At 42.2% G+C, this 26,356-nt stretch overlaps 1 protein-coding gene and 1 long non-coding RNA gene across 2 annotated transcripts; one reads left to right on the top strand and one right to left on the bottom strand.

Annotated features, from left to right (window-relative positions):
- Positions 1–1,097: 1,097 nt before the first annotated feature.
- Positions 1,098–20,565, bottom strand: hsd11b2 (hydroxysteroid (11-beta) dehydrogenase 2). The gene is made up of 5 exons (XM_026176024.2): positions 20,026–20,565; positions 10,836–11,048; positions 7,724–7,909; positions 6,494–6,631; positions 1,098–4,024 (listed from the first exon to the last, which is right to left on the bottom strand). Exons 1-5 carry the CDS (start codon positions 20,303–20,305, stop codon positions 3,621–3,623), a joined length of 1,221 nt encoding a protein of 406 aa, XP_026031809.1. The 5' UTR covers positions 20,306–20,565; the 3' UTR covers positions 1,098–3,620.
- A 107-nt stretch (positions 20,566–20,672) lies between these two features.
- LOC145428507 (uncharacterized) lies at positions 20,673–26,053 on the top strand. The gene is made up of 2 exons (XR_013908793.1): positions 20,673–23,062; positions 25,421–26,053. It is a non-coding gene; the product is annotated as an uncharacterized LOC145428507 (long non-coding RNA).
- The last annotated feature ends 303 nt before the right edge of the window (positions 26,054–26,356 follow it).

Here is a 26,356-nt window from a genome sequence, read left to right as displayed (position 1 = left end):
AGGCTTTAAAATGAGAGACAACAGTTCATGCAATACTTTTGTCAAACTCTTGAGTTGAAGCTATAAGTCTGCACTTCAGTCAGGTCTACTGTGGTAGTGTACAGAGTGAAAACCACAACAAGTCACTCTAAGTTGCACTTTTTATATACAGCGGTCCCTCGTTTATCGCGAGTGTTACGTTCTAAAAATAACCCGCGATAGGTGAAGTAGGGAACTTTATTTTTTTTACAATTATTATAGATGTTTTAAGGCTGTAAAACCCCTCTCTACACACTTTATACACTTTTCTTAGACAGGCATCGACATTTCCACACTTTTCTTTCTTGTTTAAACTCTCAAAGATCAAACCTTCGTAGAAAAACCCTGTTTTCAGGTCCAGAACATGGGAATAGATCAGCTGCAAGAGAATTCAACATTAATGAATCAATGGGGCGACCGTGGCTCAGGGGGTTGGGAAGCGTATCTGTACCTGGAAGATCGCCGGTTCGATCCCCGAGCTCTCTGTCCTGGTCGTTGTGTCCTTGGGCAAGACACTTCACCCTACCGCCTACTGGTGTTGGCCGATGGTGCGATATGGCAGCCTCGCTTCTGTCAGTCTGCCCCAGGGCAGCTGTGGCTACAACTGTAGCTGCCTCCACCAGTGTGTGAATGTGAGAGTGAATGAATAGTGGCATTGTAAAGCACTTTGGGTGCCTTGAAACGCGCTATATAAATCCAATCCATTATTATTAATGGTATGGAAGTAGAGGAAATTAAGTTTGAATTATCTGACAGTTTTGTTTCGCTTAATGTGCCTTATAATCCTTTGACGTCGACACCGTTGTGTTTGTTGTCTTCTGCTGGCAAAGATTTATGTAAATTTGACAAGCTGAACGCATTCTGTACTGTACAGGAGACACAGCACGAGATTGATTGAAAATGGTCTACAGCCAGTCAGGACGCAGAGCACAATGCGCTGTAAAAAAAACAACAACTCCCAAACCTAACCAAAAAAACAGAGAAAATTGCACCGTCGTGATATAGGGAGGGACCACTGTGTACTGTTCTAGAGGGGATATCTTCATATTTCTACACAAATTCACAAATCGCCGCAAAGGTAGAAGTCTGAAAAGCCAACTTTATTTCTATTACAGAATCAACCAAGTGAACGTTTTACATCATGTTTTTTTTTTTTTTAGTTTTCTTAAATTTTTTTTATAAAAAGAAACAAAGTCACAATTTGAATGGTGATAAAAGAAAAGATGCCATAAATAGTTTGATTCGAAACGGGCTGAGAAACAAAACAAACACACAAATAGACAGAACAAAAAACACAAAATGAAAAAACTCGGGGATGTTTTTGGAGGTGAGTCTGATGAGAGACAGGCTGTTTCCAACCACAGAAACACAACACCCTGAACATGTGCACAAAAGTTTGTTTTTTAGCTATGTAGTGTCTGCATGACTCATAGCAACACCCCAGCATATAATACCATATCTGCTCTGTACATGTGTTGTATAAAGTTTTGAGGTTTGAATTGTTGCATTTACAACAGCAGAAAAAAACTGCTACATGATTTATTGATCCATGTTTATACATTTAATCAAAGAGACAATGACGACACAGGGTGAAGAAACAAAGATCCTGAAGATGAAGTCAGCATTTAGTGAGAGAAACCAGCAGGCTGTCCTGCGAGAAAACAGCATGTTTCTTTCTAGTTTCCATGAGAATAACAGAAACGTGTCTGTGGCTCACTGTCAAGAACCAAAATGTAGCTGGATCATCTGGATTTCAGAGGCTAAAAAGATCAAAATTAAGTTTAAGCTCAACTATCTACATTCATCACCAGAGTTAGTTGTGCTTTTATTTCGAAGGCGAAATGCAAACAGGAAGTCTGATAACCATGTTTGGCGTTGATGAGCAAACTTCTCAAGCCAAAATCAGATAATAAAGTCACTGTGTTTTGGTTTTGCATATAAAATGAAACCAAAATACGTCAAACTGAAAGCGTGATTTTGTTTTGAAATTATTTTGCCTCAATTTGCTTCCTGCAGAAAATACCCGGACCCCAGAGATCACAAGTGTAAGTAAAGTCTTTAAATACCTGAAGAAGAATATGTTTCTCTCTGATGCAGGTGGATGGACGCAGCACTGCAGCAGCTCATTTCACTGTTTGTTCCCTTTTTACTCCTTTTTTCTTTTGTTTTTTCACAGAAGGCCAAAGATTTTAGCAAAAATTAGACAAAAGTTTCATTCAGTATTTCTACACGCTGTTATTTAATGCAAAAATCCCAAATGATTCCTGACTGTGCCATGACTAACGATTCATGTATGTAATGAATTTACTGTGACGCAGTTCTTTGTGCCTCACTAAAAAGTGTTTATGACTTAGATGGTAAATGGTAAATGGCCTGTATTTATATAGCGCCTTACTAGTCCCTAAGGACCCCAAAGCGCTTTACATATCCAGTCATCCACCCATTCACACACACATTCGCACACTGGTGATGGCAAGCTACATTATAACCACAGCCACCCTGGGGCGCACTGACAGAGGCGACTTAGAGACGATGGAACATCAGGAACCATAAATGAGGGCCTGCAAATAATGAAATCTGCTTCTAATAAGGGCCTCTGACTTGTTGTCAGTTGACTCTGTTGAGCAAAGACACAGTATTCAGCAGGTGTGTTCTCATTCTACCAGTTTCTGTACTGAATATAAACGTGGAGCTGGCCGGACGAGATTTGAGTTACAGATCTGAGGCTTCCCTTAGATTTTTAACTTTGACTTTGTAACTTGCTGCTTTAAGATGCTCACAGGTGGCTTGACTCAGCTGTGATGTTGCTCTGGCCCGGACACAAATGTCAGATTTGGCTCTTTTTTTGTGCGTTAATTTTGGCTGAACATCAGGTTCAGGTAGCAGCATCAGTCGAATCAGTGTGGGGCCAGACCTGACATCCGGAGATGGACCAGACCAGTGTTTGATTTGTTAAACTCCAGAGCGATAGTCAGTAAAAGCTCCTTTAGACAGCAAGAAAACTGTTGTTGCTGGGGTTTTTGAGAATTTATAATAATCTGCAGTCTTTGAATCAGGCATATAATTTGATTCAACATGGGACGAGTCGTGCTGAGTCAGTAGATTTTATGTCATCTAGCTTAGTCTCAATCTAAGAATCACACTGACTGTTGATGGGTTGATAGAAAATTAACTTTTTATTATGATTATGAAGCTAAATAATTTAATATGATGTAGGTGATAAAAATTGATATCTTTCTGCAAACGATATTTTTGTATGGCTGTGCTGGTGTTGGTTTAATGAGCTGCTGTAGTGTTTGCTTCCACCTGCAAAGCTGCTTTCTATGTGATAAAGGCACATGACATCAGTGTGATCCTTCCGGTGTTTATACAGTACAGCTGGCAGAGGTGAAGGTGTCCCGTGATCGGCCTGTGGTTGCATCTGCCGAACCCCACCCCCTGACCTCCCCATGCAGGCCAGACATTACAGAGACAAACAGAAACCATTTTGGTGCATCTCAATGTTCCCTTCAACATTTTAAAAAACATAAAACGACAGCTCTATGAGTGTGTTACAGAAGTGGTCCTCTATCTGCAGGATAATACCCTCTGTGTTGACTGTCTCACATCTGCTGTAGCTTCTCCTCATTGTTGTTGTTATGAAGGCTGAGGTTCAGATCAAAGGCTGACTGCTTCCTCAGAGCGCGCGGGATCACATTCTTCTTCAAAAACCTTTTCTTCAGAAAGTTGTTGCTCATGCTGTAAGGAAAGTAGGTGTGGAGGAAGTACATGAGGCTCAAGCCAGAGCCTGCAAAGTAACGCGGCTGAGGCTGCGGAGCCAGCAGCGCCTGCACGATGGTGTCAACAACAGGCTGGAGGTTGGTGGTGGTGTGTTTGGCAAAGGTCTGGAACAGATCCTTGGTCTCGGTCACGTACTCCTCACCGTAGTCCTCAAGCAACGCCGGGGACAGATTCTGCAGCAGATGCTTGTGCTGTTTCTCCCAGTAGGCGGAGTTACTGGACTGAGCTGCAGACAGAAGAGGGCAGTGTTACCATAGCAACATCAATGACACCAAACCCCAATATTGCTTGCTTTTTAACTTCGACATTTAAAGTGAAAATCCATTTTAGGCCTTCGGTGTGTAGTTTTTTAGGTTTAGAATCAGCATCTCTGCTTCACATGCAGGTTTAATTTCAACAAAAGGGACGGCTGTAGCTGCCTGCACAGAATCAGCAGCTTTTGACACTTCACTGCCTCAGTGTGAGCCTTGACTCAGCTGCGGACTGGCTGTTTAACTGTTGAACATGGTGTCAGCAGGTCTTGGAAAGTTCAAGTTGAAGAGTGGGATAAGAAGCTTAAATGCAAACCTGTTTCTTCAGGATTAAAGAGTAAACAGATGGAAAGTGAGCCAGCTCGGTGTTTACATCCCTGTCATCACCACAGCCGGCGTGACGGGAACTCCTCTCTGTGGTTCTTTTGCTGTCCTACGTTTTCCTGTTTGAAGCTGCTGTTTGCTTTTATTGTTTTTGTGAGGACCCAGGAGGACTAGAATAGTTTTGGTCACACTGCAGTGGTAAACATTACAACCTGTTTTTATTACAGCTGAGTGCAAGTGGACTTTTAAAAGCTTTTTTCACTGTTTAAAGATTTTCTTTTACCTTCAGACCAATAAGAAACACATTTCACTCTAATGTGTGATAATAAAGTGTACAAAAGTAATTTAGAGTTTAGGGTTAAAGCTGATCCCATCACTGCCTGGCAAACACTGGTAAGCTATTAACGAGGGGTTTTCCTGGAGGAGACTAACTTTCTTTTACTGCAGTCTTCACTGGTTTGTAAAGGCCTTTGAGACAGATAATCACACTGTTTTTCAAATCATATAAATAATGAAAAAAATAATCAGCGTTTGTGTGGTTTAGATCAATATTAACAGTCCTACTAGCAGCATTTAAGTATTTAATTTTTATTTTCCAAAATGCACTTTCTATGCTGATGATTATGCACAAGTTGCAACTTGCTTTTTGTTACTGCCAAACAATTTATTTAAGATTTGTCAATTTCTTATAGAAGCATAGGAAGAAAATTAGATATTTCATGCTTTTTAAATGTTTATGAAAAAATGATAAATAGCTTTGACATAACATTGAATTAGATCCCTTTACAAAGTCATTAAGACTGCTAAAGATTAGAAAGCGTAATTTAATTGCATGGAGCAATGCGTCTATTGGTTGATGCTCAGGTGTTTATTTTCTCCCAGTTTCTGCAATTTTGCATCTCAGGTTACAACAGACTCTGAGTCAGAAGAGAATAATGCACTGATAGTATAATATACTCTATTGCACAGTCAGAACTTTTAATACTTCAGGGACTTTTTATTGTCAGTACTTTAATGCGTTACTGCTAATTTTCCTAAAGTAAATTATGCAAGTACTTACTCCATCACTGGCCCGTGATTGTGAGTTAGATATTGTCTCTACATTTCAACATAATCAGGTTGTTGAGTTGTTATGTTGATCTGTCTCCTGAGCACAGCAACTGCAGGACAAAGTGAATTACTGAGGCATGCTCCCTCCCTCCCTCTAATCATATCCATCCATCCCCGAAGAGTTTCGAAATCCCAAGTCAGCGCTGAGTGTGTGCGTGTGTGAAAACAGATGGTCCATCACACATGTGTTTCTCATCACGAGCGTACTTTCCTCAGCAGGAGGGCTGTCATTGTGTTTGACATGAGGCCAAACCACAGTGTACAACTCCTGCAGGATGAGGAGTGCAGTTTATTCCCGATGGATCCGAATTAATAAAAATCTTAAGCTTATTTCTACATCTCACCTCAGCGCTTAGCGAGCCCTTCGTCACAACTTGTCATCTTCTCTGGAAGGTTTGGCAGCCAAACAAATGTTTTCATATTCCACTCATCACTTTTACTTTTTGAACCAGAATGTGGAACAGTTTTTAAAAATTTTTTACTTTAGTTTTTTACAGATTTCTTGGTCTGTCAATATTACAGAAAATTATTTGATAAGAATATGAAGTGATGTGAATAGTACGAGTTGGTTTTGAAAACAGTGAATAAATCTAATTCTCTGGTTGGTACCATTAAACGAAGCTATTAAAAATACTACAGTTTAACTTAAAAAAGTGTCAAATAAAGTTTCTTTTAGTTTCCCGTGTCTAGTTTTATAATGCAGTAACAACAGATTTATTTCGTTTGATTAAAGCTTCTAACTGGAAAATGAAAATATTGGATGACCGTTGATTGAGCCTTGTGGAACTCCTACATCTTATCACATTTCATATAAAAATAACAATTTGTTTCCGTTGACTATTGTGCCTTAGTAGGTCCGAATACCAGCATGACATAAATCATTCATGCAGGTTTTTAATTGACTGAATGCAGCCAATGACCCAACTACTCTGTTTGACCTCAAATCTCTGCTCATTCCTCTGTAAACTGTGGTGAGTTGAGGTGTCCAGGGTACTGTTTGGTACTGGTACCTGTCCTGTATGAGGATGGCAGGATGGTGGACACTTGGACTCCCCAGGGCTCCAGCTCATGTCTCAGAGTCTCAGTGATGAGGTTCAGAGCTGCTTTAGATGCTCCATATGCTGCCAGGCAGGGAAATGGCTGGTCACCTAGAAGCACGGGTAAAGCGTCAGCATGACCTCTTTCATGTAGTAAGATTAAGGCTAAATACTCTACAAAAGAATTGGTCATTTTCTTCTTTGTTTGTTCTGCTGCTGTGCAGCTGCCTTCACCCACAGAACCAGACCAAATGAGCCTTAAAGTGCTTTCTTTCCTTCCTGTTTTTTAAACCTTCACTTGAACTAACTTACGCAGGTTAATTTGTCAGAGTATTCATCCACTGGTGCGCAACGCCTGCACTTACTCAGGTACTAATTCAGAAAACCCTCCAGCCTTTCTCACAACAGTGATCATAAGACATAATAAACAAACCATCAAAGTAACTTGTGATTCAAGTTACAGATCTACCAGATGAAAAAATGAAAAAAGTGGGTCTTGCTTCTGAGTTGTGGTCAAAGAACCACATCAGTTCACTTTGCTGGATCCAACTGGACTAAAAATTTGACATAAAAAACTAAACTAAGAAAATGTAACTAGTGGAATTTTTATTAAACTGAATCAACAAAATGCAAAAAGCTGATCAGGGAAGAAATTCTTAAATAAATTTGTACATTATGGTCAAAATTAACTATAACATTTCTTCCGTATGCACAGTAGCCAAATTAGCTTTGTTATAACAGCATATATTAGTCTCATTAAGTCCACTCTTGGATATCCTGGTTATTCATTTCTGTGTTAGATGTAACAATGTGAGTCTAAGAAAGAGGACGATATATATCTTCTGCAGATGTGTTTAGTGTTTTTAGGGCCCAGAGCATGAACTGTTCCCTTTCCACCTCACCACATACAGAGAAAATGTTAAACTCTGTCTTACAGTCTAACCAACAGCAGATGTCAGTGGAAGCTGCTGAGCTCATTAACTGCACCTGGGGATGAACCTTTCTGATTGATTTGGTTGCACTGTGGTGTTTTGGCATGATGACAGAGTCGAGTTGGACAAACGGCCGGCAGCAGCGCTGTTTGTTTGCTTTGGCTGTTTGAAGGCAACAGTTTAAGTGTGGCTCACTCACTTTGGAGCACTCACGTAAGATTTATCACAGCATCTTTGTATGTGTGTGTGTGTGAACGTCTCAGACACACACCGGCGGGACTGGAGATGGTCACAATGCGTCCCTTGGTCTGTCGCAGCAGCGGCAAGAAGGCCTTGGTGATGCTCAGCGTGCCGAAGAAATTGACCTCCATGCACCCACGGTAGTTGGACATCAGCGACAGCTCGACTTCTCCGAAGTTCACACACACGCCGGCGTTATTCACCAAAGCCCACAGACCTGCAAAGACAAACCAACGCACGGCAGAGGTTAGGAAATGTGGTGTGTTGACACAGACACATGAAAGCACTAATGGTAAAACAGATGGCTTGTGTGCCAGAGGACAACAAAAAGGCGAATTTAATAGTTACTGACATGACAGGATACATTTAATTAATTTCAGCGTTTCGGATTTGATTGTGAAAAATCTTTTTTAGTAGATGCTGACCTTTGGTATTCAAATGAATAAAGAGTTTGACTTTAGTATTATTTCTTGCTACTTAAGTGAAACTTAAGGTAATTGCACTCCAAGTATTTGATGCTATTTTGTATTTTACACACATATTTGCGCACAAATACTGTGAAATAATGTGAACCATTCTAATTGTTTTAGTTTTAATTATTGAGCTGACTGACAGAACTTTAAAATTTAAATCATCTTCTGTACCTTACTTTTGAAGAATTTGGGTATATTTGAATAAATAAGTCATTACTTTTCTAATGATGGACCATGTTTCCTCTGTGGTGAGAGTCTGAGTACTTTTGATTGATCTCTTGGATTCACAGCGAACATGTGGAGGCCTGGTGTGTTTTCTCAGAACTTTTATGTAACATTTGTTCCGCAGACCCTCAGACTGCCAACACATTCAGCTGTAGTACACCAACAACTCTCTCTCTCGCTCTGCTGGTGTAAATAAGCCTCACTCGTCCTCATCTGAAGCGGCTGTCCCAGAATCACAGTGTTTGTTTCGGGGGCCGCTGTGGGAACTTTGTTTAGGTCTGAGCTGATGAATGATAAGCAGGCAAACAACAGGCCAAACTTTGACTCTGGGTCAGCGGTAAAAAGGTCAAACATAAAGTTTCCAAACCAGAAGGCAGCAGTTCATGTTCTGTGAACTGGAACTGGAGGTGACCTTCGGATAAAACTAAAATTGTAAAACCGAAGCTGCTTGAAATAAGCTGCAGTAAAGAATTTTATTGTGAAAGGCAACCTTAATGTGTCTTTGTGGTTATTAATGAACACTTATTACCACTCTAAGAGTCCTTATGTAAGGCAGACATCCCCACAGAGCCCTCTCTTGGAGTGATCTTTGGGTTCCCTCCCTGGTCAAGGACTATCTTGCTCAATCACTAGTTTTGTCTGATAGCCAGATCTATGAAGAGGCACTCCAGCTTTCTTTTCTTTGGCTTCTGGGAACACTTGAGGCTTTAAATAGAGTGTTTTATCCTCACCATAATCTCTGCTTATCAATGTTTTATTGCATAATCAGGTGTGTAGCCTTCTAAACTTTGTCCAATGAGCTTCAGGACATCTTAATGGCAATTCAAGCAAACAGAATGCAGCAGATGGGCGTTTGGTGCCAGAACAAAGAATTCGTTTCTAAATGAGACATTTAATAGATTTGCAGGATTTTCTAAAAGTATGTTTTTATTTTCTCATAGCTGGGAAATTTTATGGAAAAACTACAACTCGATTGATCTTCAATTAAAATAAAGCAAGAGGGGATTCTTTCTGAATCTTTTTCTGAATCCGCTCTTAGAAATCTCCAAGCAAACCACACAACAGTTTCATGATTTATGTCTCGCAGGGAGGCGAATCCTTACAGTGTGACTGTGGCCAAATCCATGTCCCAACAACACGAGTAAAAAAGTGCACACTCATGCAAGGACATAAACCACACGCGCAGTTCCAGCGTGTGTTTAAGTGACCTTTCCTTCCAGATATTTTATTACATCCACACACGCACACACACTGTGTGTATCCTTAAATGACTGGGACATGAAGCCAGCGGTCTAAGATGTCTAATTACAAAGCCAGTGGGTGCTGCAGGGCTGAGCCAATCACAGACTGAATCAACACTCTGATATCTGTGTGTGAAATATGAGACACCTGCACTACACCTCTCGAACAGTCCTCCACTCGCAAAGCAGTCCGAGCCATTTGCAGTGGTTTTGCTGCCTGAGCGCCTCCTCTGCCACTGTGATTTCCTAGAAGGCTGTTGGACAAACTCCACCACACATTCCTGTGCATCGCTGCACGCTCTGAACCAGCACGCTGTGCAGAATCAGCCGACCATTTAAAGGAGCAGTCCAGCATTTACCGGTGCTCATAAATCTCTCTCCCTTCGAACCTTGATCTTGTGAAGTTCACCAGAAGCTCAGCAGGTGATTAAACTTTATCACACCGGCGTGTCAAGTCACAAGTTAACTGACAGGCCACCTCGCTGCGGTAAACCCCACATACACCTGTTCCCTGCAGATTGCTGTTGTTTTTCTGAACTCCTTCCTGTTCCAGTTTTGTTTAACCCTTAACTGCCCGGTGACTTCATTCATAATCACTCAGCTCCCTGCAGTCAAGATGTCACTAATTTAGTGTTGCTAATGTTGATGGAGCCGCTTTGAAGTTTAGTTCTTTGTATTTTTTTAATACCCAAGACTTTTGATGATAACAGGTCAACAGGTGAAGATGTACTTGAAGCTGCTGACGATTTCGTCAGAACATTTCAAACGAAATCCAGAAAGATATTCAGAGATTATTTTTTATGCTCTATCGACATCTGGACTGCAGAGATTTGTTCTTTTTATGGGGTTCAAAAGTTTTATTTCAGCTTTTAAGTTCAATAAATAATCTGTCCTTTGTCAAACATACTTTGAACCATATAAAATATATTAAAAGTAAAACTTGGCATCATTCCTGTTTTCTTTGGATCTACTTCTAAAACAGAGTACAGTTTGGAGAAGACTACACGAGCCATTTCAGATGTCAAACTCGTGCTGAGATTTAAATGTTACATCTCAAACCGCAGTCATAAGAACACGCGATCATCCTAACTTGTGACCCTGAAACACTTGATAAATGTGGCGGTAGCTCCATTAAATCCATTAAGCCTAATCCTAGCTGGTTTGTCTGGTATGAACAGACTCAGAAAAAGCAGTTCGTCTTTACCTTTGAGCCCCAGTTTGGCTTTGGTGTCCAGCAAGGCCTGTTGCACTTGTTGTGGCTGGGTGATGTCCACCTGGAGGAGGGTGAGGCGGTGTGAGCAGGTCCTCTGCAGCTCCTTGGCTCCGTCTCCATTCAGATCCAACACTGTGGCGAACACTTCAAAGCCCAGGGAGTCCAGATGTTTAGCCGTTGCATTCCCAAAGCCAGAGTCGCAGCCTGCAGGGACAGAGCGAGCATTTTTTTCAAGTTCATGTCTCTTTACTGTTAACGTCAAGCTGCAGAGCCAACGAAAAAGAAAACGAGATGCACTTGTCTTTGCCTCTGAAGAAAAAAAGAAAGCAAACACTGGTTTTGGTTTATGTGACTTTGACTCCAAAAAGTTGCTTTATATAAATCATATATACCTATGTTATAAATACATGATACTTTCAGCAAAATATCACACAGTGTTCTAGCACAATATCAAATCTGGGACTCTAGTCACGCAGCTCATGGCCCCCGAACCAGAACCTTCATCTGTTAACTGTTCTTGTTGGAAACACAAAACATTACAAAACAGGCAAAATGACCACTCAGACGCTTACAGAGAAACACGTGTGAGACACCGCCGCCAGGTTAGGGATAAGTTTTCATATCTTGTGTCTGACAGTCTGTTCCTGACTCCAGGCTCCACCTGTACTACCTGCAGCATTATGACGGCTTCCTGGTTCTGCTCAGATCCTGGTTCAGGTCCTGAAATGTACCTAAACCTGCACAAAAGAGCTTTTGTTGGCTCAGCCACAGGCAAGAGTCTGGGTGTGAACCTGGTTTCTGGTGTCACAGCATTGCACCCTGCACTTCCTCCATCCAGTCCTTCAGGTGTAGCTCACAAATGCAGAGTTTTCATTTCGAACAGAATCTGACAAAAGATCGACTCAAACACAAAGTTCTTTGTTAATGCGTGAACCTTTTTCTTTACCTTCACCAATGCTTGTTTTGTTTTTTGTTTGTTTCTGAAAATAATATGGACATGTTTTACAGCACAACTGGAAAGTTTTAATCATTACACAATAATCTTACTGTTATCTGGGCTAAGATTAGGCATTAACACATGCATGGTGTGAAAGGAGTTTTCAGCCTTGGCAGAGGCATGCGGTCTCAGACGCTCTTGGAACTGTTTCACTGCATTTTTAAACTAAGTAATTAGTCAATAATAATTAACAGATTCCTGAATTCCTTCATTCCCTGATCAGTGGAGCGAGCTGTTATTTTTCCTCAAACTTTATGAGGAACCAACCGCAGAGCCGTTGTGTTCACACACCCACATATGTTCCTCCAGCAGGACTGCAGTGTCCCTCAGAAACAGCCACCGTGGGGATCTGTCACGTACCCCGCAGCTCGCCCAGTTTCCCAGAAGTCCTGGTCCTACAACCTGATCCACAGCGGTACTCGCTGTTCTGTTTGTTCTTTTGTGCAGCGGGTGTCTGAAAGAGCTCTGCTGGCGAGAGTGTCGAGGCGTTGGCAAGTTGTTTCTATCCGTGTCCTTGGAGGATTTCCAGAGTCACGTCCTGAGAAAAAAGCCGCTGAGTGAGAGTGAAATAAATACCTCAGCTCTGCTCCACGCTGCAGAAACACCTGATTCATAGCTGCAAACGCTTTCTGCTGAGTTCCACTTGCTGTTCAACTGCCAGGATATTTTGAGCTGTGCTTTGTTATTGTGAGCAGCTTGATATCTGATAACAGAGGGGAATGTGGGGAGGGGGAGCCGGTTTCATGCTGTGATGTCTTTTAGCTCTCAGACTCAAACAAAATTGACATAAGGCCAGGAGACCAGCTCTTGAGTCTTGAGTCAAAGGGCCACCACACACAGCCGAGGGTCTCAAAAGGAACTATACTGTGTGCAGATTTAAAGTACTTCATCTTTGTTGTTTTTTGGTGAAATTCTGAATTCATCCAATTTGTTTTCCCCCCTAAAGAGCATTTTCATCTCAAAGAGCAGAGAAGAAAAGCACGCCTGTTAATGCGCTGGTCTATCCTCGGTATACCGAGTGTGTGACTGCAGACGCGGAAGCCTGACTAATGAAAAATTCACCACGTCATCACAGTGCTGAAAAAGCTGAGCCCAGCTTAACACTTCCTGTGTTAGCCACGTCAAAGAACAAACAAGTTTGTCTGACCCTGATCCCCTTCCCCTTACATAACACAATTAATTTGATATGTCCGCTCAAATCGTCGTATGATCCTATTCATCTTCAGGTTCCCCGGGAGCTGCAGATTCTTGGTTGATGGCTAAAGGACAGCGACAGGAGAAACCACATTTACAGAAACAGTAAGTCCTGTTGTTTGTTGCACCATGCTGTGGTGGAAAACGTATTTGAGATGGTTTGTTTGGTTTGCTTTGTCATGATTCGTACGTCAAGGTAGTGACACCGTTTGAGATATGATCAGGGCAAAAACGAATACGTAGGAATAAAAAAATGTTTGTGTTTGTGGTCAGAGGTTTTGAGGTGAATATGTGACTGCGGTATTGCAGAAAAGAGGCTCCAGGTCTAAAGGGGAGCAGCGCTGCAATTTATGGCTGAGGCTCTGAGAGGCTCCTGAGGTTAAGAAAACAATGTGTGCAGAGACAGAGAAGAACAAATATGAATAAGGTCGAAAAGACACTTTGTAGAGACCTAAATAACTGCATTCATCAGCTCCATCCGCACGTGCAGAAACTGCCACCGACAGGAGAGCTAACTCACATAAAACCACTAAAATTTTAATTTGTTGATATTAAACTTGCACAGTGTGTGGCAAATGTTCTTCCCAAGAAAAAGACAAAAATACCACGAATCACTCATGAAGTCTGAGGTCTAAGTGATCATCAGTGAAGACCCCAACACCAGCTCGCAATCCTAAACTTAACCCTGTGGTTTGGAGAGAAGTAATAATATGTCTTTGTAAAAAGAAACAAACCCCCCCAAAAACCCTCCAACTGTTTTCCCCTTTTAATCAAGGGGAAAAGGGAAAGAAAAACGTTTTTCTTTGATTACCAAGGCAATTTTTCCTGTACTGGGGAATCTCCTTTGGTTAATATAACACCCTGCAGACAGAAAACGTTATAGGATACAAAGACTGCCATCAATCAAACGAGGTTAAAAAATGACCCCAAAAAGTTACAGATGTGGGATGAAAAAGTCAGGATTGTGATGTTACAACACTGTTAGTGAAAAAGGGTGACAGCCAATGTTTGTGCTGAACTATGAAATGTGAGCCATCGCTTAGTGTTTAGAGCTTCATGAAAAAGTTTAAAGAGGTGTGAAAGAAATGTGTCTGAGGATTTCTATTTCTCCCTTTTGCTGGACTTGGAAGGTCATGGGGGTCTATAAATCAGCTGTGAGATACACCTGGAAGTGATCAGAACTGTCGTAATATCACATTCACACCTAATATCTGTGTTCAGAGAACTTCATCGTTAACACAGGGAATAACCCAGGAATGTAACCACGAGAGTTCAAGAAACTCACAGGAGCTTCTAGGACGAGCAAACGAGAAATATGATTGGTGTCTCCGCAGAGGTTGTAGAGATGTTTAAGGGTATTTTATGAAGTTCTATGGACCATTTGGGAGAATGCAGTGGTTTCCAATCTTCTTTTAGACTTTTTGGACTAAAAGGTCTAAAGCATACTTCTGTTATGATTCACAGAGAGGTTTTAAGGATCCAAGATGAAATTCTAGGGTTGCATGTTTACAAATGAAAATATTCCATGTCATCTTATCAAGATTCAGCTTGAGAAATTGAATTTGTCTGGAAACTGCACTACAGTTTAAATCTATGATTTAGCTTTCTGGGTTTGAAGACATTTTGGTTGGATCACAGGTTTCTGCTGACCAAGCTGACAATGAGACTCCACGTTTCACTTACTGTTCCTGTTGATGTGGAATCAGTGAACACGGTTTTTTCACTCCTTGCCTTCTGTGGTGTTTTTATGAACAAAATGCTTTTGGTGCAAACATTGAGCAATGTTTTCTAATATCCTGCTATTATTTGCCTGACTGCGTGAAAGAAAAATTTTCTGTGCGTGAACTCGACGTGAGGACATGATGAAGGTTGCCATTGCTTCATCAATGCAATTGTCCAACTTTAAGCAGAGGTCAAGACTGCAAAGCTTGCAGAATCAAACCTTTGAATAACAAAGCCTCGGTTTCTAGACTGTTAATAAGCAGAGGCGTATTACACAAGACTTCACCCCGGATGCAGCTGCAAACAGTTTTTAAAACTTTTAAAACTCTTGACTACGACATGAGGTGAACTCTAAGTCTGCGTTTATGAAAAGGTGAACTCTGATGAACTTTCTGTTGAACCGAGTGACTGAGATGAGGGAGGAGAAACGAGGGGTGGAAGCATAAGAAAGTGCACGAGTCAAATGGGAAAGGAAAGTGAAAAATATTCCAAAAAAGGGAAACAGCACTATGAAACAAGGAAGTAAAATGTAGAAATGGAAAACAATGAAGGAAAATGGAGCACAATTGAGTAAATACAGAGAACGAGAGAGAAAAACATGAATAAAATGATGAAAGAAGACGGGCATACAAAAGAGCAAAGATCGAATAAGTAGAAGGAAGAAAATCTGATTACTCACAGTTAAGGGATTATAGATGTAATGTAGGTTTTGCTACAGAAATATTTTGATTGTTAGTTACTGAACGCAGCTGTTTCAACGTGGAGAAAGTGGTTTGATGAAATGTGTAGTTTAGACATTCATGCTTCTGATACAAATGTGTCTAACAGAACCAAGTTTGTTTTTAGCTGTGTTTGTCTGTCAACAGGATCAAATTTCATCAGACTTGGAGAGACGAAGCCCGAGCAATGAAAGAAACCATTACATTTTGGTGGGCTTCTGGCAAGATGGTGCTTTGGACTTAGTAGAGGACTGGGATTTGTCTAGGCCAGGGGTGGGCAACTCCAGGCCACGAGGGCCGCTGTCCCTGCAGATTTTAGATGTGTCCTTGAACCAACACAGCTGATTTAAATGGCTAAATTAGCTCCTCAACATGTCCTGAAGTTCTCTAGAGGCCTGGTAACGAATTAATCATGTGATTCAGGTGTGTTGACCCAAGGTGAGATCTAAAACCTGCCGGGTACCGGCCCTCGACGCCTGGAATTGCCCACCCCTGGTCTAGGCCATCTCCTGCAGGAGACTACTGCAGGCGTTTTAGAAAACCTTAGATTCTCATCAACTTACCATCTTAAGGTGTCCGTCATCAGCAGTTCTGACCATGACTCCCTTCCCTCCCTCTGAAAGAGTCTAAAGGCTCTGAGAGGTTTCCTTAACACGTTGGCAGGACATCAACCTGCAGCGCTGCCCAGTCACCGAGCCCTGTGACTTCAGCCCTCATCCTTTGAAGAATGTGGCTCTGTTTAGAACAAATCAACTTGCTTTCTAAGAGGTTTACTGCAGCCTTTTGTTCCACCCTCTGCTCTTATTTCCAAAATGACCAAACGTTGACCCTAACAGTTTTCGGCAGAGCCAATTAAGAACGATCTGTTGGTTGAGATCTGGGATCTGGACCAGCTTTAAATCTCCTCGTAGATATTTCCCCTTCTACTGGGTTGAAGCCAATGTTCAAAGGGCCACGTAAGTGAGAGAGCTTTCAGGCTGTAATCAGATCTCAAATAAAGCTCCGCACCGTATCTGCGTGAAGTACTTGATAGTAGGATAACGTGGTTGGTGTGCAAAGATGTGAGGCTGTATCTTGTAAAGGCCATGTGTGCTGTGGTGATCTTCATGCATGCTCGTGTGTGTCTTAGGGATTTATGTCTTGCCATGTCAACAGACCATCTCCTGAAGCCCTACAGCTCCGGTGTCAGACCGCTTAGTCTGCAGGATATGTTTGTTCTGGTTTGGGATTACTTTGAATCTGTGCCATGGCGGATGTGTACAATCAGACTAGTACAGACGTGAGAATCTGACTTTTTAGCTGTTAGAGGAACACGTAATATTTTATTCATTGATCTATTAAATCCACAGACCAACTAATTGGTTTAAGAGTTTTGGCTGTTTCATTGCTATTAGAGGTAGTCTTTTGGTGAGTAGTCAGAGTATTGTTTTAGTTCATCTCATTGCTCCTGCTATTGCTGTTTAATACCCCATCATCCTTTCACCCTAAAGGTGTCGTCTCATTTGAGTTTGTTCATGCAGACTTCTGCTCCTCCAGTATCCTACCATCATTTGTGCCTGTAGGGTAAGTAATACTGGACACAAACGTTGTGCCAGTTCATCCAGACATTTCACTCTTAACGAGAGAGGTGGACTGACTGACACCGAGACCAGTTTATGGCTAACATCTGTTTTTCTAAAGGTCTGCTGCTTGATGGATGCTGTGTGATGTGTTATACTCACTGGTGCCGGTGCAGTTTAATGCGTGAACGTGAACGGCTTTATTTGTTTAACCTAGATTTTTTTCCTCCCGTTCAAAGGAGCACTCCTTCCTGTGTGGGAGGTGAGTGGCAGAGATCTGGACCACACCTTTGTTCAAAGTGTAAAGGTGTTTGCAAACAAACTGACATCCCCACAAAGCAAGAAAATATAACAGGAAATACGGGCCAATCCTGTGCAGCTGAATGACATTTCACTTTGTTTGGGATGATAATAATTAACATAACTTTTATTTGTTTGAAAAATACACAGAAAACCTCCCAAGACGCATTTTACCTGTGTGTATTTATGTAATTGCTCCAGTATTTGGGTTTTTGATCGTGCGCAGCTTACAGGAAACATCCATCCATCCATTCGCTTCCGCTTATCCTTTTCAGGGTCGCGGGGGGCGCTGGAGCCTATCCCAGCTGTCATAGGGCGAGAGGCGGGGTACACCCTGGACAGGTCGCCAGTCTGTCGCAGGGCCAACACACAGGGACAGACAACCATTCGCACTGACATTCACACCTAGTGGCAATTATCCAATTAACCTATCCCCACAAGCTGCATGTCTTTGGACGGTGGGAGGAAGCCGGAGTACCCGGAGGGAACCCACACAAACACATGCAAAGTCCACACAGAAAGACCCCGGCCTGATGGTGGAATTGAACTCAGGACCTTCTTGCTGTGCGGCAACAGTGCTAACCACCGTGCTGCCTTACAGGAAATATGTGCGTTGGTAATAGCCTGTTTTTTATATGTCAAAAAATCTCAGAAACTGTGTGTCATGGGAAATTATCATTACAGTAGCTGTTTGTAAAAAGTGACCGTAGCCACTGTGAAGTCTGGTTTTGAAGCTTAAGTGTTTGCAGCCAAAAGTGACTGCCAGAGGCTGGAGTGTCAGGTTATTATGTAAGCCAGGGGATAACTGCATTAAAATTCTCCATAGGCTCCAACACAGTCAGTCAAATATTAAGAAAGCTCAGCAGGCACTTAGAAGAGACATCGCCGGAACCACACCTTTAACTTTATGCCTTGATAGAATCTAATCAAGTGAGCTATAAAAAATAAACACACCCTATAATTATTTAGAAAGAAATTAGATGGATGGCAGTGAATGTCACTGGCTGCTATCGAGACTTACCATTGTCACTGTTATGAAATTGCAAATGTGACCTCTTGTTTTTTCTCCACACGCACTTTTTATCTGCTCGGATGTGATTGGTCGATAGAACTTGGGCTCCAAATTAAGAAACTTCGCGCCTATTTTCTGAGCTTAGCTTCTCCAAATGTGAAGCTAGGAGAACTAAACAAGTAATAAATTAAGAAAACAACAGGTAAGGACTAATGAATAACAATGAACACCCTCTCAGTAGATCAAGGCAGATTTCATTATATTTTTTAATGTGATCTGTGTTTGACATTTACAGGGAAGCAACAGGTAATTTAACACAACGGCTGAGCGTCTTTCTGTCTCCACAGTAATGGCTGTTTCCTACCTTTCAGGGTTACCTGAGGAGCAGTTTGGGAAAGTTTCCACTATATGTGTGCTTCTACGGAGATTACAGGAGAGTACAGTTACACAAAAGCAAAGCGTGGTGTGATTAAAGTGACGCATTAATCTGTAGATCTGATTATCTCGTTAACTATGACACAAAGAGGCCTGGGCCAGCTGGATGTCAGGCAACAAAAGTGTGATTAAGGCTGCATGGAGACGGAGGTCAGCCCACACACACACACACACACACACACACACACACACACACACACACACACACACACACACACACACACACACACACACACACAAACCCATGAATATAAGTCTTCTATTAGACTCACTCCACAGTGCTCAGATAACAGAGAGCGCAGCAAAAACAGTCATCTGTGATCAGCAAACACACCGCTGACGTTTCCCTTATACGCTGACTTTTATTGTGAAGGGAAATCCCATTTGACCACCACACTCCCCCACCCCCTCCCTGCAGGCGCCCATTGTGCATAAAGTTTATTCCCTGTCACACACACAAACAGAGAGCCAACACACACTGTTTTCCTTTGGGATCAGATCACCTCCTTGATCCGAGCGGTGATTCGAATGGTTTTTAAAGAGGGCTCAGTACACCGGGACCTCACCACGTCTGTGATCATTTACAGTCACACTAAAGATTACAAAACTTCTCCTTTTCACCTCTGAAAGCCTGCTCGCCTCTACCCTTCCCCTCAGAGGCTCTGTTGAAAACAGTATAATATTAAGTTTTAAGGCTGCATTTAATATTTTTCTGCTCTGCTTTTGCATGCTTGCATGAAATTCTAACTGCAAATTACAGGATCAGGGATCTTTATAAGCTTTGGGATTCCTGCCAGCTTGAGGTTTATTTTAGACAGAGAACACCGATGTACTGTAATTTCAGGACAGATTTTTCTCGGGGTAAAATAAGCATATCTTAAATTACATGCTCCTGCTGATAGATACGTTGATAAACTCAAAACAAGTTTGAGCAAAATCTGATGATGCACTTTTCAGAAATTTACAAAGTTTGCTTGTTTTCAAGCAAAGATTGTTGGTTTTCATGCTTTTGGAGCAACCAGTTCCCCATCTTCCCGACACCCAGGATCCTAAATCTGACAGAAACCCTTATCATTGAGGAGAAATTAGGAGGATTTCACCTAAAGTGCACAACTGACAACAACTAAAAAGACTGCATACACACGCTGTTGTGAAAATAAGACCCAACCCAGAATAAATACACAAACGTCTGATTTCTAGTGTCGATAAAACACCCGAATGAGTGGGCAGTGCCTCCTCTTACCTGTGATGATTACGGCTTTGCCGTGGGCAGGCAGCATGGCTCGTGGCTGGCTGGTCTTGGTTGCATAGTAGATGCAGAAGGTGATGCCAAATAGCACCGGGAGCAGCATGGCCGGTAGGCAGAACGCCCACAGCCTCTCCACCAGCACGGTGGCCCCCAGCCAGGCCACCACGGTGGAGGTGGTGTTCAGGTGGGACGCCAAGATCTTCTTCATGGCTCCGCCGATGAACACAGTCACAATGGCCAGGTAAATCCAGAAGGGGAGAGTGTAGTCTTCCATCACTGAAGGAGAGTATGAGTGGCTTTTTCACCTGTTCTACCTGTCTGCCTAATTTTTACCTGTCTGTCCTTCTTTCCTGCAGCTGCAAGTTTGAAGTTTAAAGAAACAAGAGCGTGCTGTCCCCTCTGTCAGATAGTAACTCAGTCTGAGTGTGTGTCTATTTGTTGCTCTCCCTCTCTGCTGTACACACTCCCTCTCACACTCTGTGTTCTGACGAGCAGCCGGTACAGAGCTCTTCGGCTGCTTCTCTCACTCACTGTATATATAGAGATCTGCAGGGGAAGGAGGAGGGACTAAAGGCTGTAGCCCTGCATCTAATCTGCAGCCCACACACGCGCGTGCACACACACACACGCGCGTGCACACACACACACGCGCGTGCACACACACACACACACACACACACACACACACACACACACACACACACACTGAGAGAGCAAGTTTGGCTCAAGAACAATCATGAGTGTGAATTACCTGATCATTTATCAAAGTTTTTATGCAATAAAAAAATAAAAATAAAAACAAAGCACAAACCTGACACACACACACACGGCGCGGGAAACGTCATGTCTTATATGACTTCTCTGTTTCTACTGATAATGTTTTTATGAGTTTCACAGGTCAGAATGTGACCTTGACTTGTGCAGCAGCTGACCTGAAAGCAGGAAAGCTGCCAGAAGTGGAGATACAAGGTTTTCACTCAGCGGACAGACTGAGTCCTTTGTTCGACTGACAGCTCGCATTAAAATCTCATTCACTGTTTAAAAAAAAGACAAACAAATAAAATCCCAATTCCAGAGCTCTGAGCGCCCGGTGTTCAGGAAAAACCAGTAAGCAGACCTTATGTTGGGCTCAGTGGTTTAAGAATGAACTTTTGTGCTTGAACTTTATGTTGAAATTTGTATGAGGTCATTACAGCGCCACATGGAGCTCATCAGAAGACTGAGACAGATTACCGATTAGTGTATTGATGAATCGAATTTAGTCAATAACGACTGCACTGCACTCTTAAAGGTCAACACAAAAGCTCCAGTTGGAGTTACTTTGTCACACTGCCGCACATCATGCAAAAAACACATTTTCTTTTTTAAAAATCGAAACCTTCAAACAAGCACCAGCACCCCCCTGCACCTCTCTCGTCTCCTTTAAGTTCTTTGCATCGCTGTATTTGTATTTGCACTGTAATGATGCCTATATACCTTTGAGTAATGGATGCAGGATATTCCTTTTTATGGGTCGACGTTTGCTCATCGAACAGTTAACGCGACCTGCTCCAGTTGCGCCGGCTGAGATTGACCAGACAAAGGAGACTTGGAACTGTTGGGCTTTCTTCTGACTGAAACTTGGCTCAGAAACAACTTTCTCGACTCATTTCAATTTGGTGCTTGACACTCCCAGCCAGGGGCAAAGAGAGGAGCTGGGCTGTTCTCTGATTAACAGCTGTTGAGCAACAGCCAAATGCCGACCCCTTAACTCTTGCGCCGTTGCATTTGTTTGACGTTTGGCTCTTAATGATGAGCTGAAAGAAAATAAAGTGTATTTTGTCCTTTGTCTAACTCCAACCAAGCCTTTAACCTATATCATTTGAAAAAATGCAGAAGCACTCAGAGCCGCTGATCTGAGGATGGCTCAGAGTGAGGACGCCACTTTGACAGGAGCGTTAACCTGGTATGTTTTTGACAGCAGGAGAAGCCAGAAAATCCCATCGCACACTCGGAGAACAAGTCCACACACAGCTGGGATGAGCTTTGACTGCAGGGGCGAGAGGCTTGAACATTAAAAGAAGTGACAAGCTGGATTTGATGACGTCTTTTCAGGGTTTACTCTAAAGTCTAAATTCTCACAGTTTAAATCTGGCCAGTGAGGCCAAATTACTTATAGAATAAGAACTGGAAAGTACAAGTTGCAATTTTTGCTGTTTAGCTAACATCACTAAAGAGTGCATGCTGAAGCTTTTCTTTTATTTCCTTCTGTTTTGGCTCCAAAGAGCCAAATTCTACATAATTTACTATTTCGGCTCACACTAACTTTGTTCTCTTTTCCATCAAGCTTCCCTTTTTATGCTGTCATTGATTTCATTTGTATATTGCATTGGGTAACACTAATTTCCAGACAACTGTGCTCATGATTTCTGAAAAAGAAGTGATACATTTCCAAGAAAGTACTCTGATGGACGCTGACATGAATTCATCCATTATTTCTACAACTGTAAATTACACATCAGTGTCAGGGCTGCAGCCAAGGGACCTCATTCAAGGACTGAACATGCACACACAGGAATAAATGTGTTGCTGAAAGACATCAAATAATTTGGTTTGTTATTTGTACGAGACGGGGCTGGTCTCGGAGCTCTAGGTTTGTTTTTGTTTTTTCTTTTAATCTGATCAAAGCGGTTTAGGTCTTCTCTGAACCCACGTGTGTTCACATCTAACATGCTGAGTAGCCACTTTTTAAATTCTTGTGTAACATTTCTACGATCAGACTTGTTTTGTTTTGGTTATTTATCACAATATTAGCTAGAATTCAGGAAGACGAATTTGATATGAGAACAGGATGATGGGAAATTTGGTTATTTGTTTTCCACGCCTTTAGAAGTTTGATTTTTATCAGGTTTTATTGTGCTGATTTGTTTTATCTGGACATGCTGTAAATCACTTTGTGATCTTTATAAATAAAGCTTATTATTGTATTCTTCCAGAACCTGTTGGACCTGTAAACGTTTTAAAGACAGCACGATGGCACGCGTCATCTCAGGTGAGCTGCTGCTTCCAAGAATTTATGGAAAAGTCAACAGTAAATTTACTTTCTCCACAAACAGCAGGTGCTGCTGGCCTTAGGTGGTCTTTCATGTTTCTCACCATAAAAGTGCTGCAGGGAACAGACCTGCATCTGCACATCATGTTTACGAGAAACCTTCTGATAACATCCAGGCTGTTTCTAAAGAGTTTCAGTTTTTCAGTGCAGTCGCCTGACAGCTAGAAGCCCCTCGGTCAGCATTTCCATCTCTGTGTGAAGTTCGTATTCCTCCCTGAGCCTGTGATGTCAGAGTGAGTGTGTCTGACTTTGCGTTGGCCCCATGGTGGACAGGTGCAGCCCACATCTCATCCTATTACAGCTGGATTAGCTTTCAGCCCCCCTGCAACTCTAAGTTAGGATCGTTAGCTTTTCCACTTCATGCAGGACTGTATTGGATTCTATCCTATGTCCCACATTTCATTTGGCTCTAATTTACAAAAGTTAACAGCTCAAAAAGAAAAAACCTGAAGACGGCTAACTGACACAACACCTGAGAGAAGAGAAGTGGTACTCAGATAAAACACATTTGTCCTATGGTCAAAGCCAAACCATCATAGTCCCACTCAATGTCGGACATGCTGGGATCTCTCCATCCTCCCCCAAATGGAACAAGCAGTTAAGAACAAAGATGGATGGAAGCGTAGGTTGGCATCTGTAGGGGGGCAGCTCAAAACGTCAAGGGCATTTAGCATGTTTTTGATAACATCTTACACAGATGGAGGTCATGAAAACTTTACACAGCTCAGCTTTGAACCCAGGAACTCCTTACTGTGAAGTAACAGAGCAAACCGTCGATGTGCACGAAAGAGATGATGAATCATGTGGACCCTGAGCAGACTCTCAGAGGAAGCTTTCCAGCATCTCATCAAGTCCTGCGCGCAGAGAGGGTGACTCAGGATTAGTCTGCTGTTCTCTTTTTAAGTGCTTATATACTTGAAAACCAAGACTTCATTCAAGACTGGTGTATCAGATGACTTCAGAGGCAGTCAGTAGACTTTTGATCTGTGCACAGGCGGGTAACGGTGAACTGAGACCACAAAGCAGACCCGTTGCTGTTCCACTGAACGCTGCACTTTGGACTTTTTGGAGCTTTCAAATCTCAGCAAGTATTAACATGCTGTACTCTGTATTGGGGACAGCTAATGTTTTGAGAGTTGCTTTTGTTTGCTTTTGGTATTAAAACCTTCAGAGTTCAATTGCTGTGGGCCAAATTAATCAGGGACTAAACAAAGTACTGTGACAGGCTGAGAGGACATTCAGGATTAGGAGGATTGAGCAAACTGCTCTTCATGAGCTGCATTCTTCTCAAACATGACTACACCTCAGCCAAAATGTAAATAAATCTTTCCAGTGTTCCTTATGTCTTCCCTGGACATAGGGCAAAGGTCCCTGTGGACCTTTAAGCACAAAAGGTTAGTTCAGAGACACTGATGTGAAATATTCTTACCTTGTTCACACACAAAACTGTAGATTAAGCGAGATTAATTAAAGGTACACACTGAGTATGATTTTTAATCGAAAATGTATTTGTTGGTTGTATGTGTCCAGCGTTAGCAGTCAGTCCAAGCTCATTTCTCTGTTTGAGTAAATTCATTTACCTTAGTGTGTGCATCACTGTGACAGCTGTGATGTATTTGATGTGTTCTGAAAAAGTCTGAAAAATCAGTGTCAAACAAAAGCTGAAGCCAGAAGTAGTCCAGTGCTAAAGCTGGAATAATCAAGGTGGTGAAGGCTGCCTGCCCCCTGGGACTGTGGCTCAGATCAACAAAAGAAGGTTTGACATCAAAAAGAGAATTAGAGACCAACGAAAAAGAAGGAAGGAGGTTGGAGGACAAAAAGCACCTAATGTGTCAGCATGAGTTGAGAAACTCCCCACGAGAACAGAAAAAAACACCCAGATGTGGGATGTTTCTCTGAAACCAGAGGGGAAGCGATAAAATCCAACAAGAATTGATTGTTCTCTGAATATTAATTTTATATGACAAACATTTAAATGTGAGCTATGATCACTGTGGTAAATGCATGAAACCTTTCTTCATTGCTGTTTACTTAAACTCACAAGCATTTTTTATTGTTGCTTTGAAAAACTGTAACATAAATGTTACCATTTTGTAAAATATCCAAACATGAATCATTCTGGGTACAAATATGGAAGCTGCTAAGGTAGCTCTAACTTTGGTTGCAGCGTACTGCAACAGATTGAGGTAAGGAAAAGCAGTCGTACACACTGTTTGAGAGCGAGGCCCATTGTCTCAGCACTAATAACCCTGTTCCTGCTTCTTTTCTCCTTCTCCTCTGTGACTTTGGCGTGAGCAGCATCGGGTTCAGGTCAACAGTTCACAGCAAGTCTTGTCACCTGTCTGACACGATTACCCGCCGCTGCGAACATGCCTGCTGAGCTGCACGGTCACACTGCAGCTCTAACCCCCTTCCCTTAATCTCAGTGCTGTTTGACACGTATCACACCCCGGAGGGGCCGAGGAGCCTTTCTCCACGTGTTGCAGATCAGCTTTTCCACTCACACCGTGACCGCCGGTTTCAACTGGATGTCCTGCAACCTGCAAGATTAAAGACAGGAGAGGCACTGCAGGAACTTGACCGACAGATAAGAGGATGTCGGGTCACCTTGGTGAAGCTGCAGTTTGTTCCTCCTATCTGTTTAGTTCTATTTACTTTGTGTTGTGTAAGGCACCATCAACAGTTAAAATTGTCACAAGAAGCTTTGCAAAAACTGGAGCCTGGACATGCTAGGGCGAGCACAAACTCTTGGGTAGGACCCAGCTCCTAATTAGGGGCAGTGCTGGAACCAATCCGATGGTCTGCTGATGGACGCTTTTTTATGGGCTTCCAGTAACATTTTAAAGCTATCTATTAAAAGACTTTATTTTCCAGGTGCTGGTCACTGTTTATAAATGTAAATTAAAAGCTAAATTGATGTCAGAACTGAAACCCAAAGAGTGATATGTACTGTACTTTACCAAAGGAAAACACCAAACAAACAAAAAAACTTGACGATCTTTGAAAAATCTCACGGGATGTTTGACAGTGATCAGTTAAGTCAGACTAAACTTCAGTTTGGAGGATAACACGTTCTTGCAGGGGTCGAGCCACTACTTAAACTGATCGCACTACCTCACTGCAGCTTTAAAGGATCAGTCTGGTGTCTTTCTGGCCACGAAGCCTCATGTTCAGGCTCAAAACAACAGTGTGGTGGTATATCTACCACCACACTGCAACAGAGCTCTACTAGAG

This window comes from Astatotilapia calliptera, chromosome 1 (assembly GCF_964374335.1).
Source record: "Astatotilapia calliptera chromosome 1, fAstCal68.1, whole genome shotgun sequence".
Lineage (NCBI taxonomy): Eukaryota > Metazoa > Chordata > Actinopteri > Cichliformes > Cichlidae > Astatotilapia > Astatotilapia calliptera.
Note: the sequence above shows the minus strand (reverse complement) of the source record. Positions and strands in the feature narration are given on the sequence as shown.